Genomic DNA, 12,037 nt, shown 5'->3' on the forward strand with positions numbered 1-12,037 from the left:
CTTCGACCATCGAATAGGATACTACGACTTCGAATTTACTTCAACTTCAATTCAACTAAAAATCGTTCGACTATTCAACCATTCGATAATCGAAGTATGATTCGAAGTACGATCGGAGTATGATCGTACGGTCGTACTACGATCGGAATACGGTCGTACTACGATCGGAATCCCTAGTTACCACCTGGCTAATATTTTACCATCCTGGCCGGTAAAAATTATGGTTGATCCCAATGTTATTAATATGCAGGGCTGCCATTAGAAATCATGGGGCCCCATACGACAACATTTTCGGGGTCCCGCCCACACTAGTACCCAAGCCCCACCCAGATCCCACCCACTCCACCCAAGCCCCACTCCATCCCGCCCAAAGACCACACAGACATCAGCGCTAAAAAAGTAACCCCCCATACACAAGTTATAAAAAGCTATTGATGGTCAGGGTCCCCTTATAAGTTAAAAAAAAAACATTGGTGCCAGGGCCCCCCTTACAAGTTAAAAAAAATTAGGGCCCCCCCAAAATTTTTTTTTTTTTATAAATACATTGGTGGTATGTTAAAAAAAATTGGAGCCCCAATTTTTTTTTTTTTTTTTTTTAAAAATTGGTGGCAGGGGCCTATAGAATATTAAAATAATACATTGGTGGCCAGGAGATTAAAAAAAAAAAACCCCACATTGGTGTTTAGTAGAATTGAACTCGTGGCTTCAGGACTTCAACTTCGCCTTGGAATTCATTCATATTATTCATATTGTCCACCTTAAAATTAATCCTATATAATAAAATCCAAGTGTCTCTGCGTCCAGTCCGTCCCTGTGTCCGTGGAAATGCGCTACTGCGCATGTGCAGCACGGACCGTCTCCTAGCAACATAGCAACAGTTCTAGCGCCGCGCAGCCAATAGGAAGCGAGTCGGTTCTATAGGCTAATCCAGTGCTCAGCGCAGGCAGGAGCCGGAGGGAAATGCCTTGGGACGAAATGAGCTCTTTCGCACAGAAGGTGGCCCGGCAGAGTTTTCACAGCAGCGGAGGGGTCGGTCTGGGCCTGTCGGAGGAGAACTTGGGACAGCTGTGGAAAATGAGCCAGGTGCGGGGCGGAAGATGTGGGTCTGGGTCCTGGGAGGGACTCGGCGAGTCGGCTCGGGAGGGAAGGGCCCGCGGCCGCCCATGACTTACATGCACATCTGTGAGACTTCGTGCTTCGGCATGGGAGTGTTCCTGCTGCGCCCCGGGGACTGTATCAGCTTAACGTGCTCTACGGCAAGTTCCACATTAACGGCTTTGATCGGCTGGAAGCGGCCGGTGCAGCAGGAAAGGAGCCCATCGAAATTCTCACTTTCACCCCTCCGCTGCTCCCCTTCCAGTGCGGCTCTGTGCGCCTGGTAGCGATGCGCTCCGCGCGAGAGTTCGGGATAAAAGCCCGTCCTGCCTGCTAGCTCCACACAGGGGGAACCTGCATCACATCAGCGCATTGGATGGGCCCGCTGCCTTTCTGGTCATCCTGGCATCCCCTACGACACCCAGCGGATGACAGGTATTGTCACTACTACAGCTCGATGATGTCTGGTGTGGGGGGGAGCCGGGGGGGGGAGCCTGGGCACAGGTACAGATTTGGGGCCATATTTAAGGCTGACTGCTGGCACAATTACAGATTTGGGGGCATATTTATGGCTGACTGCTGGCACAACAGGTACAGATTTGGGGGCATATTTATGGCTGACTGCTAGCACAGGTACAGATTTGGGGGCATATTTAAGGCTCACTGCTAGCACAGGTACAGATTTGGGGGCATATTTAAGGCTGACTGCTGGCACAATTACAGATGTGGGGGCATATTTATGGCTGACTGCTGGCAGCCTGGCACAGGTACAGATTTGGGGGCATATTTATGGCTGACTGCTGGCACAACAGGTACAGATTTGGGGGCATATTTAAGGCTGACTGCTGGGACAATTACAGATGTGGGGGCATATTTATTGCTGACTGCTGGCACAGGTACAGATTTGGGGGCATATTTATGGCTGACTGCTGGCACAATTACAGATTTGGGGGCATATTTATGGCTCACTGCTGGCACAAGTACAGATTTGGGGGCAATATTTATATAAATGAAAAGTTTCATCAATGTTTTGTAAGGTTTGTTTATTAAAAACTGTAATGGTAAGGTGGGAAATGGTAATACAAGATAAGGGGGGCGCTAATTGAAGTCCTTGCCTAGGGTGCCAAACTACCTTGGCCCGGCCCTGCCCACGGATGGGGGCATATTTAAGGCTGACTGCTGGCAAAATTACAGATGTGGGGGCATATTTATGGCTGAATGCTGGCACAGGTACAGATTTGGGGGCATATTTATGGCTGACTGCTGGCACAACAAGTACAGATTTGGGGGCATATTTATGGCTGACTGCTGGCACAAGTACAGATTTGGGGGCATATTTATGGCTCACAAGTACAGATTTGGGGGCATATTTAAGGCTGACTGCTGGGACAATTACAGATGTGGGGGCATATTTATGGCTGACTGCTGGCACAGGTACAGATTTGGGGGCATATTTATGGCTGACTGCTGGCACAACAGGTACAGATTTGGGGGCATATTTATGGCTGACTGCTGGCACAATTACAGATTTGGGGGCATATTTATGGCTCACTGCTGGCACAAGTACAGATTTTCACCCCTCCGCTGCTCCCCTTCCAGTGCGGCTCTGTGCGCCTGGTAGCGATGCGCTCCGTGCGAGAGTTCGGGATAACAGCCCGTCCTGCCTGCTAGCTCCACACAGGGGGAACCTGCATCACATCAGCGCATTGGATGGGCCCGCTGCCTTCCTGGTCATCCTGGCATCTCTTACGACACCCAGCGGGTGACAGGTATTGTCACTACTACAGCTCGATGATGTCTGGTGTGGGGGGAGCCGGGGGGGGGGAGCCTGGGCACAGGTACAGATTTGGGGCCATATTTAAGGCTGACTGCTGGCACAATTACAGATTTGGGGGCATATTTATGGCTGACTGCTGGCACAACAGGTACAGATTTGGGGGCATATTTATGGCTGACTGCTAGCACAGGTACAGATTTGGGGGCATATTTAAGGCTGACTGCTAGCACAGGTACAGATTTGGGGGCATATTTAAGGCTGACTGCTGGCACAATTACAGATGTGGGGGCATATTTATGGCTGACTGCTGGCACAGGTACAGATTTGGGGGCATATTTATGGCTGACTGCTGGCACAACAGGTACAGATTTGGGGGCATATTTAAGGCTGACTGCTGGGACAATTACAGATGTGGGGGCATATTTATGGCTGACTGCTGGCACAGGTACAGATTTGGGGGCATATTTATGGCTGACTGCTGGCACAACAGGTACAGATTTGGGGGCATATTTATGGCTGACTGCTGGCACAATTACAGATTTGGGGGCATATTTATGGCTCAATGCTGGCACAAGTACAGATTTGGGGGCAATATTTATATAAATGAAAAGTTTCATCAATGTTTTGTAAGGTTTGTTTATTAAAAAACTGTAATGGTAAGGTGGGAAATGGTAATACAAGATAAGGGGGGCGCTAATTGAAGTCCTTGCCTAGGGTGCCAAACTACCTTGGCCCGGCCCTGCCCACGGATGGGGGCATATTTAAGGCTGACTGCTGGCAAAATTACAGATGTGGGGGCATATTTATGGCTGACTGCTGGCACAGGTACAGATTTGGGGGCATATTTATGGCTGACTGCTGGCACAACAGGTACAGATTTGGGGGCATATTTATGGCTGACTGCTGGCCCAATTACACATTTGGGGGCATATTTATGGCTGACTGCTGGCACAAGTACAGATTTGGGGGCATATTTATGGCTCACTGCTGGCACAGGTACAGATTTGGGGGCAATATTTATATAAATGAAAAGTTTCATCAATGTTTTGTAAGGTTTGTTTATTAAAAAACTGTAATGGTAAGGTGGGAAATGGTAATACAAGATAAGGGGGGCGCTAATTGAAGTCCTTGCCTAGGGTGCCAAACTACCTTGGCCCGGCCCTGCCCACGGATATGTTCTAGCGCCCGTTAATTTAACGGGCTTAATGTCTAGTTTTAGAATATTGTAGAGAGTAGAGACAATTTGCACTTGGGCTTCATTATCAATTTAAATTACATTTCAGCACCTATCTGGTTGCTAAGGCCTAAATTACCCTAGCAACCAGGCAGTATTTTGAATTAGAGACTGGAATGTAAATAGGAGAGGGCCCAAAGTAACAAGAGATTGTTGGCTCCATTTGAAAGCTTTAAAAACTTGTGCTGAGCTAACATTTCATTGTTTCTGGAGAAAAAGTCACCAAGAAGTGAGGAAACAAATGCAATTGTAGAACGGGAGTTCAGATACTTTTGACAGTATTTTTATTTAGAAAACAGCATTTTTGTTCCCAGAAAACTTCTATTTATTGGACTTGTCTGCGGTTTTTCAGGCGACCTGGTAACTTTATCTTAATTTGTAGGAACGAACCGAGGACTGCGAATTTATCGTATAATGTGTGTAGCCCTTTAATTACGTCAATGCATCACATAGCCGAGCTTCTTCTTCGGATCACAAAACTAACCCCCCGCACTAACAATCATAAACCAATAGGGCAACAGGGGGCGTGTATTCCCCGCCTCATCCCACAAGGTTTTATCAGCTTTCCCGGGTGGGCGGAGTTTACAAGTTAAGGCCACCTCCCTTTTTCAAACGTAAACAGCAGTTCCTCCAATAAAAATTCAAATTCGCCTTCCTTTCATTATATATTCATGCGATTAGGGCGGGGCTTTTGCTTTGCTGTATCATTTTTTCGCGGGTTTAGTGGATCACGTGGGACTTTCGCGCCAAAGCTGCTTACTGTGGTGCAGACAGTGAGGAGAGAACAGCAGCAGCATGGCGGTGAGTGGGATGCCGGGTTTTATAGTATTACTGTATTTGTAAGTCCTGTTCCCCAGAAGTTAGTTTTCCCTATGTCTTACTGGGCTTTTTATAGTCAACAATTGTGGGATGTGGTGTGGGCAGTGTTGGTTACTTGAATCCCATGGAGTATGTCATGACCAGGGCTGCCAGGTCTCCTTTTGAAAATCAGCTACAAAACCAGCCCAAAACTAGCCAAGAAGCACTTCAAAATAGCCCAAAAATAGTACATGTAGCACAGGAGACGGGTACAGAGCCCAAAATCTGGTAACTTTCATCTTCTACACGAGTCAGTCCCATTGCATGCTGGGTATCGTAGTTTTACATTAATCTTGGCAGTTGGCAAATTGTTCAACAAAAACTACATTACCCAACATGCACTGGGAGATGTAGGCTTGGCACATTAGGGCAAGAAAAAACTTTGGCTGGTTTCCAAATTACAAACCAGACAAAGGCCCAAAAAAGTAGCCCAAAACCATACCTTGGCTAGTTTGTGATTTCAAAAGCCTCCTGGGCTTTAAATTAGTATCCAATTTGGCTGGCATCCCTGGGCATAACAGGGCACCTACTGGAGGAAACAAAACCCCCACAAACATATAAATCTCTCTCTCTCTCTAATATATTTGTATATAGGTCTTTCTGTAACTAGGAGAGTTTAGAGAGGTAAGATGGTGTTGGGACAGAAACTGGTCATAGGAAGGTGGGAGGAGACTGGCGCTAGGAGAAGGGACTGTAACTGTTTGTGTGTGTAGTTAAAGGGATCCTGTCTTCGTTAATAGTGCTGCTCCAGCAGAATTCTGCTCTGAAATCCATTTCTCAAAAGAGCAAACAGATTTTTTTATATTCAATTTTGAAATCTGACATGGGGCTAGACATTTTGTCAATTTCCCAGCTGCCCCTGGTCATATGACTTGTGCCTGCACTTTAGGAGAGAAATGCTTTCTGGCAGGCTGCTGTTTTTCCTTCTCAATGTAACTGAATGTGTCTCAGTGGGACATGGGTTTTTACTATTGAGTGCTGTTCTTAGATCTACCAGGCAGCTGTTATCTTGTGTTGGGAGCTGCTATCTGGTTACCTTCCCATTGTTATTTTGTTTGGCTGCTGGGGGGGGGGTGATATCACTCTAACTTGCAGTAAAGAGTGATTGAAGTTTATCAGAGCACAAGTCACATGACTTGGGGCAGCTGGGAAATTGACAAAATGTCTAGCCCCATGTCAGATTTCAAAATTGAATATAAAATCTGTTTGCTCTTTTGAGAAATGGATTTAAGTGCAGAATTCTGCTGGAGCAGCACTATTAACTGAGTCATTTTGAAAAAAAAAATTCTCATGACAGTATCCCTTTAAGGTAGGTTGAAGGGGGGCCCAGGAGGTATAGGTGCCCCATGAGGCCTAATTCATATACACTTTCAATAAATATATGTAAAAGAGGTCAACCTCTAGACACTCTGGGGGCCTGAAAAATAATTTTGTGAGGTCCAGTAATACCTAGTTATGCCACTGGTCGGTGGTCAGTAATAACTGGAATTTGCAGCCTTCATGTGTTCAAAGGGTTCTGGCAACTACTAGAGGCGCTGCTGTAAGATGTCATAGATTGTTGCTATTTATGGGTTGGTGGGGGCTGTTTGGCCCTCTGTGAACTCTAAATATTCCAGGGTTTATTCTAAATCCCAGTCTAAATCTTGTGTGCATGTATATCAATATGGCATCTATAGCAGCACCTCTGTGAGCATCGGCACATTAAAGGTTTTTTTTTTAGAATAATAATGTCAACTAGCTGAACTCATTTACTTGGACCCTTTAAATATAATCTTCAGACCCCAGGGCCTGGGGTCTGGACACCCAGGTCAAACCTTTCTGCTTGGTAAGAATTGCCAAGCGTCTCATTTAATAACATACTATTTTCATTTACAAGGGACCTAACCCGTGAAATTTAAAAGTAATCTAAAATTAGTTTTGCTTTAATGTATGTGTCCATATTTGTCCAGAGAAGATTAGAGCCGGTTTTTCTTCTTTTTCCCTTTAAATATAAAATCACTTTTCTGTAAAATACAGGATTCTTCAGAGTCATTTAATATTGCAACAAGTCCAAGGGCAGGGTCCCGGCGTGATGCCTTGACTTCCAGCCCTGGCCGTGACCTTCCACCATTTGAGGATGAATCGGAGGGTATGTTTGGAGATGGAGTGGTTCCAGAGGAGGAAGAAGATGGAGAGGAACTGATAGGAGATGCCATGGAAAGGTAAGTTGTCTTCCTTCAGTCGGCAGGAAATAATTACACATACAGCAGCGTGTCTTCGCTTGTATTGAATTTGATTTGTGTTCCAACCTTTGTTATGCTTTTGTTTTAGGGATTACCGCCCTATATCTGAGCTGGATAGGTATGAGGTGGAAGGGTTGGATGACGAAGAGGATGTTGAAGATCTGACTGCCAGCCAGCGGGAGGCAGCAGAGCAGTCCATGAGAATGCGAGACAGGGAGATGGGACGTGAGCTTGGCCGTATGAGAAGAGGCCTACTCTATGGTAGTTTTTTTTTATTTATTTTTTTGCTGAAGTTCCAGTTAAGTTTAGAGTTTAATTTAAAATGTGACTTGTCAGGATTTTGATAGTTATCAGTCAGTTGGTGAATTCTCTAATGCCTAATCTTTTAGACAGCGACGAAGAGGAGGAAGACAGGCCAGCTCGAAAGCGCAGGATGGCTGAACGTGCAGCTGAAGGGGCTCCTGAGGAAGATGAAGAGATGATTGAGAGCATTGAAAACCTAGAGGATATGAAGGGTCATACCGTAAGAGAGTGGGTGTCAATGGCAGCCACTCGACTGGAGATTTATCATCGCTTCAAGAATTTCTTGAGAACTCACGTTGATGAGCATGGGCATAATGTCTTCAAAGAGAAAATCAGTGACATGTGCAAAGGTATGCATTCTTTATTAACCAGTAAGGACGAGTTGAGCTATTTATCATTCTTTCAATGTATTTTAATACGTTCATTGGCCATTTTGTCAGTAGAGGAAAATATTTATTCAATATTCTCTAACAATGAATTAAACTCTTCACCCATGAGTCTTTTCAGCCACGCTTGATGAGTATGATGATTGAGCCACCCATTGGCTGTAGTGCAGGCAGATACTGATAAAAGATCATATTAAAGGGTTGGTTCACCTTTAAGTTAACTTTTAGTATGTTATAGCTAATTTTTCAATTGGTCTTCATTTTTTTAAATTCATTTGCTGTCTTCTGACTTTCCAGCTTTCAAATGGGGGTCATTGACTCTTATCTGAAAAACCAAAGCTCTGTAAAGCTCCCCATAGACGCGACGATTCTTCTTGCCGAACGACCGATTTTAGGGAAGCCCGACCAATTATCGTGTGGTTAGTGGTATTCGAACGATCGTACATCTTACGATTTTTTGGCCGACATCTGTCGGGAAATTGATCGGCCAGGTCAAAAAATCTTTGTCGGTCCCAGTGCAATCTCTCTGTTTGCAGGGCCAAGCAGGCAGCTCCCCTTTGTTTTCCTGGTAAATAGGTCTTTTTAGTTGATGGTAAATTCGTACGATTGTTCTGAGAAGATGGTGGTCTCACGATCAGGATCTGATCTTTTAAAAATCTCAACATCTATGGCCAGCTTAAGACTGCAAATTGTTAGTTGGTTTTCATTACTCCTCTTTCTATTCGGTCCTCCTCCTCCTATTCAGATTCCAGTCTCTTATTCAATGCATGGTTGCTGAAATTGCAAACTGGAGAGCTGCTGAATAAAAAGCTAAACTCAAAAACCACAAATCGTAAATGAAAACCAACTGCAAATTTTCTCAGAATATCACTAAATCCATGCTGAAAGTTAATTTTAAATGTGAGCAACCCATTTTGATTAAAACAATTTCCCTTTTTTTAAAGGGGTTGTTCACCTTCCTAACACTTTTTTTTTTTTCAATTCAGTAGTTTTTACATTGTTCCCCAGAAATATTTTTTTAAATTAATTTCCTTTTTTTTTTTTTACTGTTTTTCCAAAATCTAAGTTTAAAGTCAAATGTCCCTGTCTCTGGTGTTTGACTCTGGCAGCTCAGTAATTCAGGTGCAGACTTTTTGCAATATTTAGTTGAGCAGCATCTCTGGAGTATCGGCAACTATTGTATTAAGTCTAACAGCTGTCTGTAATGAAACCCAGAGATTCTGCTCAGCAGGGACAAAGATAAGAAATGTATCAATTTAGATCAGTTTACAGTGTCGGTGACCCCCCCCTCCCAGAGCTGCTTCAGAAGGTGAAAAAAGACACTTGGCACTTCAATATTAGAAAAACAGTAACACATAGAAAATAGAAAGTCATTGGAAAGAGTCATTATTTTTGGTGTTCTATCTGAAAACAACTAGGTGTATGAAGGTGAACCACACCTTTAAGGTTCTAACTTTTTTGGAAACTGCATTGTAATAAGGAATGGGATTCTCTTAACCCAGACATTTAGGTCAAGCTTCACTAGCCCTCACCTTTTAGGTTTAGCACTTAACTGAGCTTGTTCCCTCAAACCGATTTGTTGTGTGGTCCTATTTTTAGCTCCAGGAGTATATAGAAAAGTAAATGCATTTACATACCAGATTTCATCAACTGACACCCCCTCCCATACATTACTTCTTTTAAAAACTCTGTAATTCAGTGCAAAGTAACCTTTTTTTTTTCTTACAGAAAACAAGGAAAGCCTGCCAGTAAACTATGAAGATCTTGCTGCTCGTGAGCATGTGTTGGCATATTTCTTGCCAGAAGCTCCTGCTGAAATGCTTAAGATATTTGATGAAGCTGCCAAAGAGGTAGTATTGGTCATGTACCCCAAATATGACCGAATTGCTCGGGAGATTCATGTCCGCATATCTCATCTTCCTCTGGTAGAAGAGCTGCGTTCTTTAAGGTAAGGATGTGAATGCAATGTTTGACATCTGTTCATTTGCTTGTAATTTCTTTCAGCAAACACAATCCCAGCAATATGTCAAATTTTTTTTTTGATATCCAACTAATAAAAATAAGTTGATACAACCCAACTGCTGGTACTTAACCAGAACAGCTCAAGAAAGATATCCATATACTTAGGACTATAGGAAACATCTGAAATTGTATATTTTCCAGCTACACTAGTGCTAGTGATCTTTCCTGTTTGACTGAGGACAGGGGTGAAAATTATACGACTTTGGTAGAATTTGAATTGTTGGCGATTACCGTTTGTGATCTAGCCCCTGTATAGGCAGTTTGCACAGTGACTAAAATGACTAGCAACATGAGTGTGACATATGATTCGTATCCAGTAGAAGTAAATCTGTAGCAACTGGACTTGCTGATTAATACTTGAAGATGTTTCACTACCTCTTAGGAGCTTCTTCTTAAGTTCAACTGAACTGAAGAGCTGCTCCGATTAGTAGTGAAACATTTTCAAGGATTAATCGGCAAGTCCAGTTGCTCTAGATCAGGGGTTCCCAACCTTTTTCACCCATGAACAACATTCAGATGTAAAGAAGAGTTGGGAAGCAACACAAGCATGAAAAATATTCCTGAGTGGTGCCAAATAAGGGCTTTGATTGGCTATTTGTAGTACCTATGTGGACTAACCACCTACAGAATACTCTGGCAGTACACCTGGTTTTTATACAACCAAAACTTGCCTCCAAGCCTGGAATTCAAAAATTATCACCTGCTTTGAGGCCACTGAGCGCAACATACAAAAGTTTGGGGAGTAACATGTTTCTCACCAGCTACTGGTTGGTGATCACTGATCTAGATTTACTTCGATATGCCATGATCTGGATGAATGGGAATCCTTCACAGAAATAATGACTTGTTCTTAATGCGGTCTGTCTTTTCCCAATTAGGCAGCTACACTTGAACCAGCTGATACGCACAAGTGGTGTGGTGACCTGTTGCACAGGAGTCCTGCCGCAGCTCAGTATGGTGAAATACAATTGTAATAAGTGTAATTTCATCCTCGGGCCTTTCTTCCAGTCGCAGAATCAGGAGGTTAGGCCAGGTTCTTGTCCCGAGTGTCAGTCTTTTGGACCCTTTGAAATCAACATGGAAGAGGTGAGTACCATGCTTTCATTTATCGCCTGCATAACAAGTATTTTGCTAGAGGTTGTATTACAATGACTGTAAAGTGAAGATGACTGATGTTGTCCTTTACGTAACATTTGGTTTATTTATTTTTTTCAGACTGTATACCAGAATTATCAGCGCATTACAATTCAGGAGAGTCCAGGGAAAGTGGCAGCTGGCAGGTTGCCACGTTCAAAGGATGCAATCCTGCTTGCAGATCTTGTTGACAGCTGCAAACCAGGGGATGAAATTGTAAGTGCAATGTGTTCCTGATTTACTTATCACTCTTTTAGTAGTTTCAGTAAAATCCAGCTGGTCTTTGCCTATATGCAGTTAGAGTATATTTGGTATTTTTCCCTTTAGGAACTAACTGGAATCTATCACAATAATTATGATGGATCTCTCAACACTGCTAATGGTTTTCCGGTGTTTGCGACCGTTATCCTTGCCAATCACATCACTAAGAAAGATGACAAAGTAGCAGTGGGGGAGCTGACAGATGAGGATGTCAAGGCAATTGTAGCACTTTCCAAAGATGAACGGATTGGAGAAAGAGTAGGTTCCTTTTATGTTAAAATAGTCATAGTAATGACTTGTTTTCCTAGTGGTCTTTAAATGTGCTAAATGTTTTTACTTTGTAGATATTTGCAAGCATTGCTCCATCTATCTATGGGCATGAAGATATTAAGAGAGGGCTGGCACTTGCTTTATTTGGCGGAGAAGCAAAAAACCCTGGTAGGTAGTTGCTAAAGTTCATTAGCTATATACAAAACCATAAAGCTCTATTACTCTGTATACTATTTTCTTTTTTTTTTTTTCAAATTATTTATTTCAACAAGTAAATAATCAATAGTAAGACAATTGACAAGTTATTGGTAGATTGAACAAGACTGGCAACTGTAAAGTTGTTGGTGTACCAAATTTACGCCAGTCATTTTCTGAGTAACTTTAACAGATCCAATTACAAGAGCATAAGAATTTGTCTGTATACTATTTTTAATTTGGCAATCCACTATCTTTTAATAAAGGGTTTTTTTGGATT

The 12,037-nt window shown here is 43.1% G+C and overlaps 1 protein-coding gene and 1 pseudogene across 1 annotated transcript in view; both read left to right on the plus strand.

Annotated features, from left to right (window-relative positions):
• The first annotated feature begins 960 nt into the window (after positions 1-960).
• LOC121403164 lies at positions 961-2,861 on the plus strand (annotated as a pseudogene).
• Positions 2,862-4,847: 1,986 nt separating this feature from the next.
• The window catches only part of mcm2.L (minichromosome maintenance complex component 2 L homeolog), a 30,996-nt gene continuing 23,806 nt past the window's right edge, over positions 4,848-12,037 (plus strand). Inside the window, 9 exon segments of the mRNA NM_001087290.2 lie at positions 4,848-4,907; positions 6,981-7,165; positions 7,275-7,447; positions 7,576-7,839; positions 9,604-9,823; positions 10,776-10,983; positions 11,113-11,247; positions 11,359-11,550; positions 11,637-11,730. Coding sequence (NP_001080759.1) covers positions 4,902-4,907; positions 6,981-7,165; positions 7,275-7,447; positions 7,576-7,839; positions 9,604-9,823; positions 10,776-10,983; positions 11,113-11,247; positions 11,359-11,550; positions 11,637-11,730 — 1,477 coding nt within the window. The 5' untranslated portion in view covers positions 4,848-4,901.

This window comes from Xenopus laevis, chromosome 4L, assembly GCF_017654675.1.
Source record: "Xenopus laevis strain J_2021 chromosome 4L, Xenopus_laevis_v10.1, whole genome shotgun sequence".
NCBI classification, from domain to species: domain Eukaryota; kingdom Metazoa; phylum Chordata; class Amphibia; order Anura; family Pipidae; genus Xenopus; species Xenopus laevis.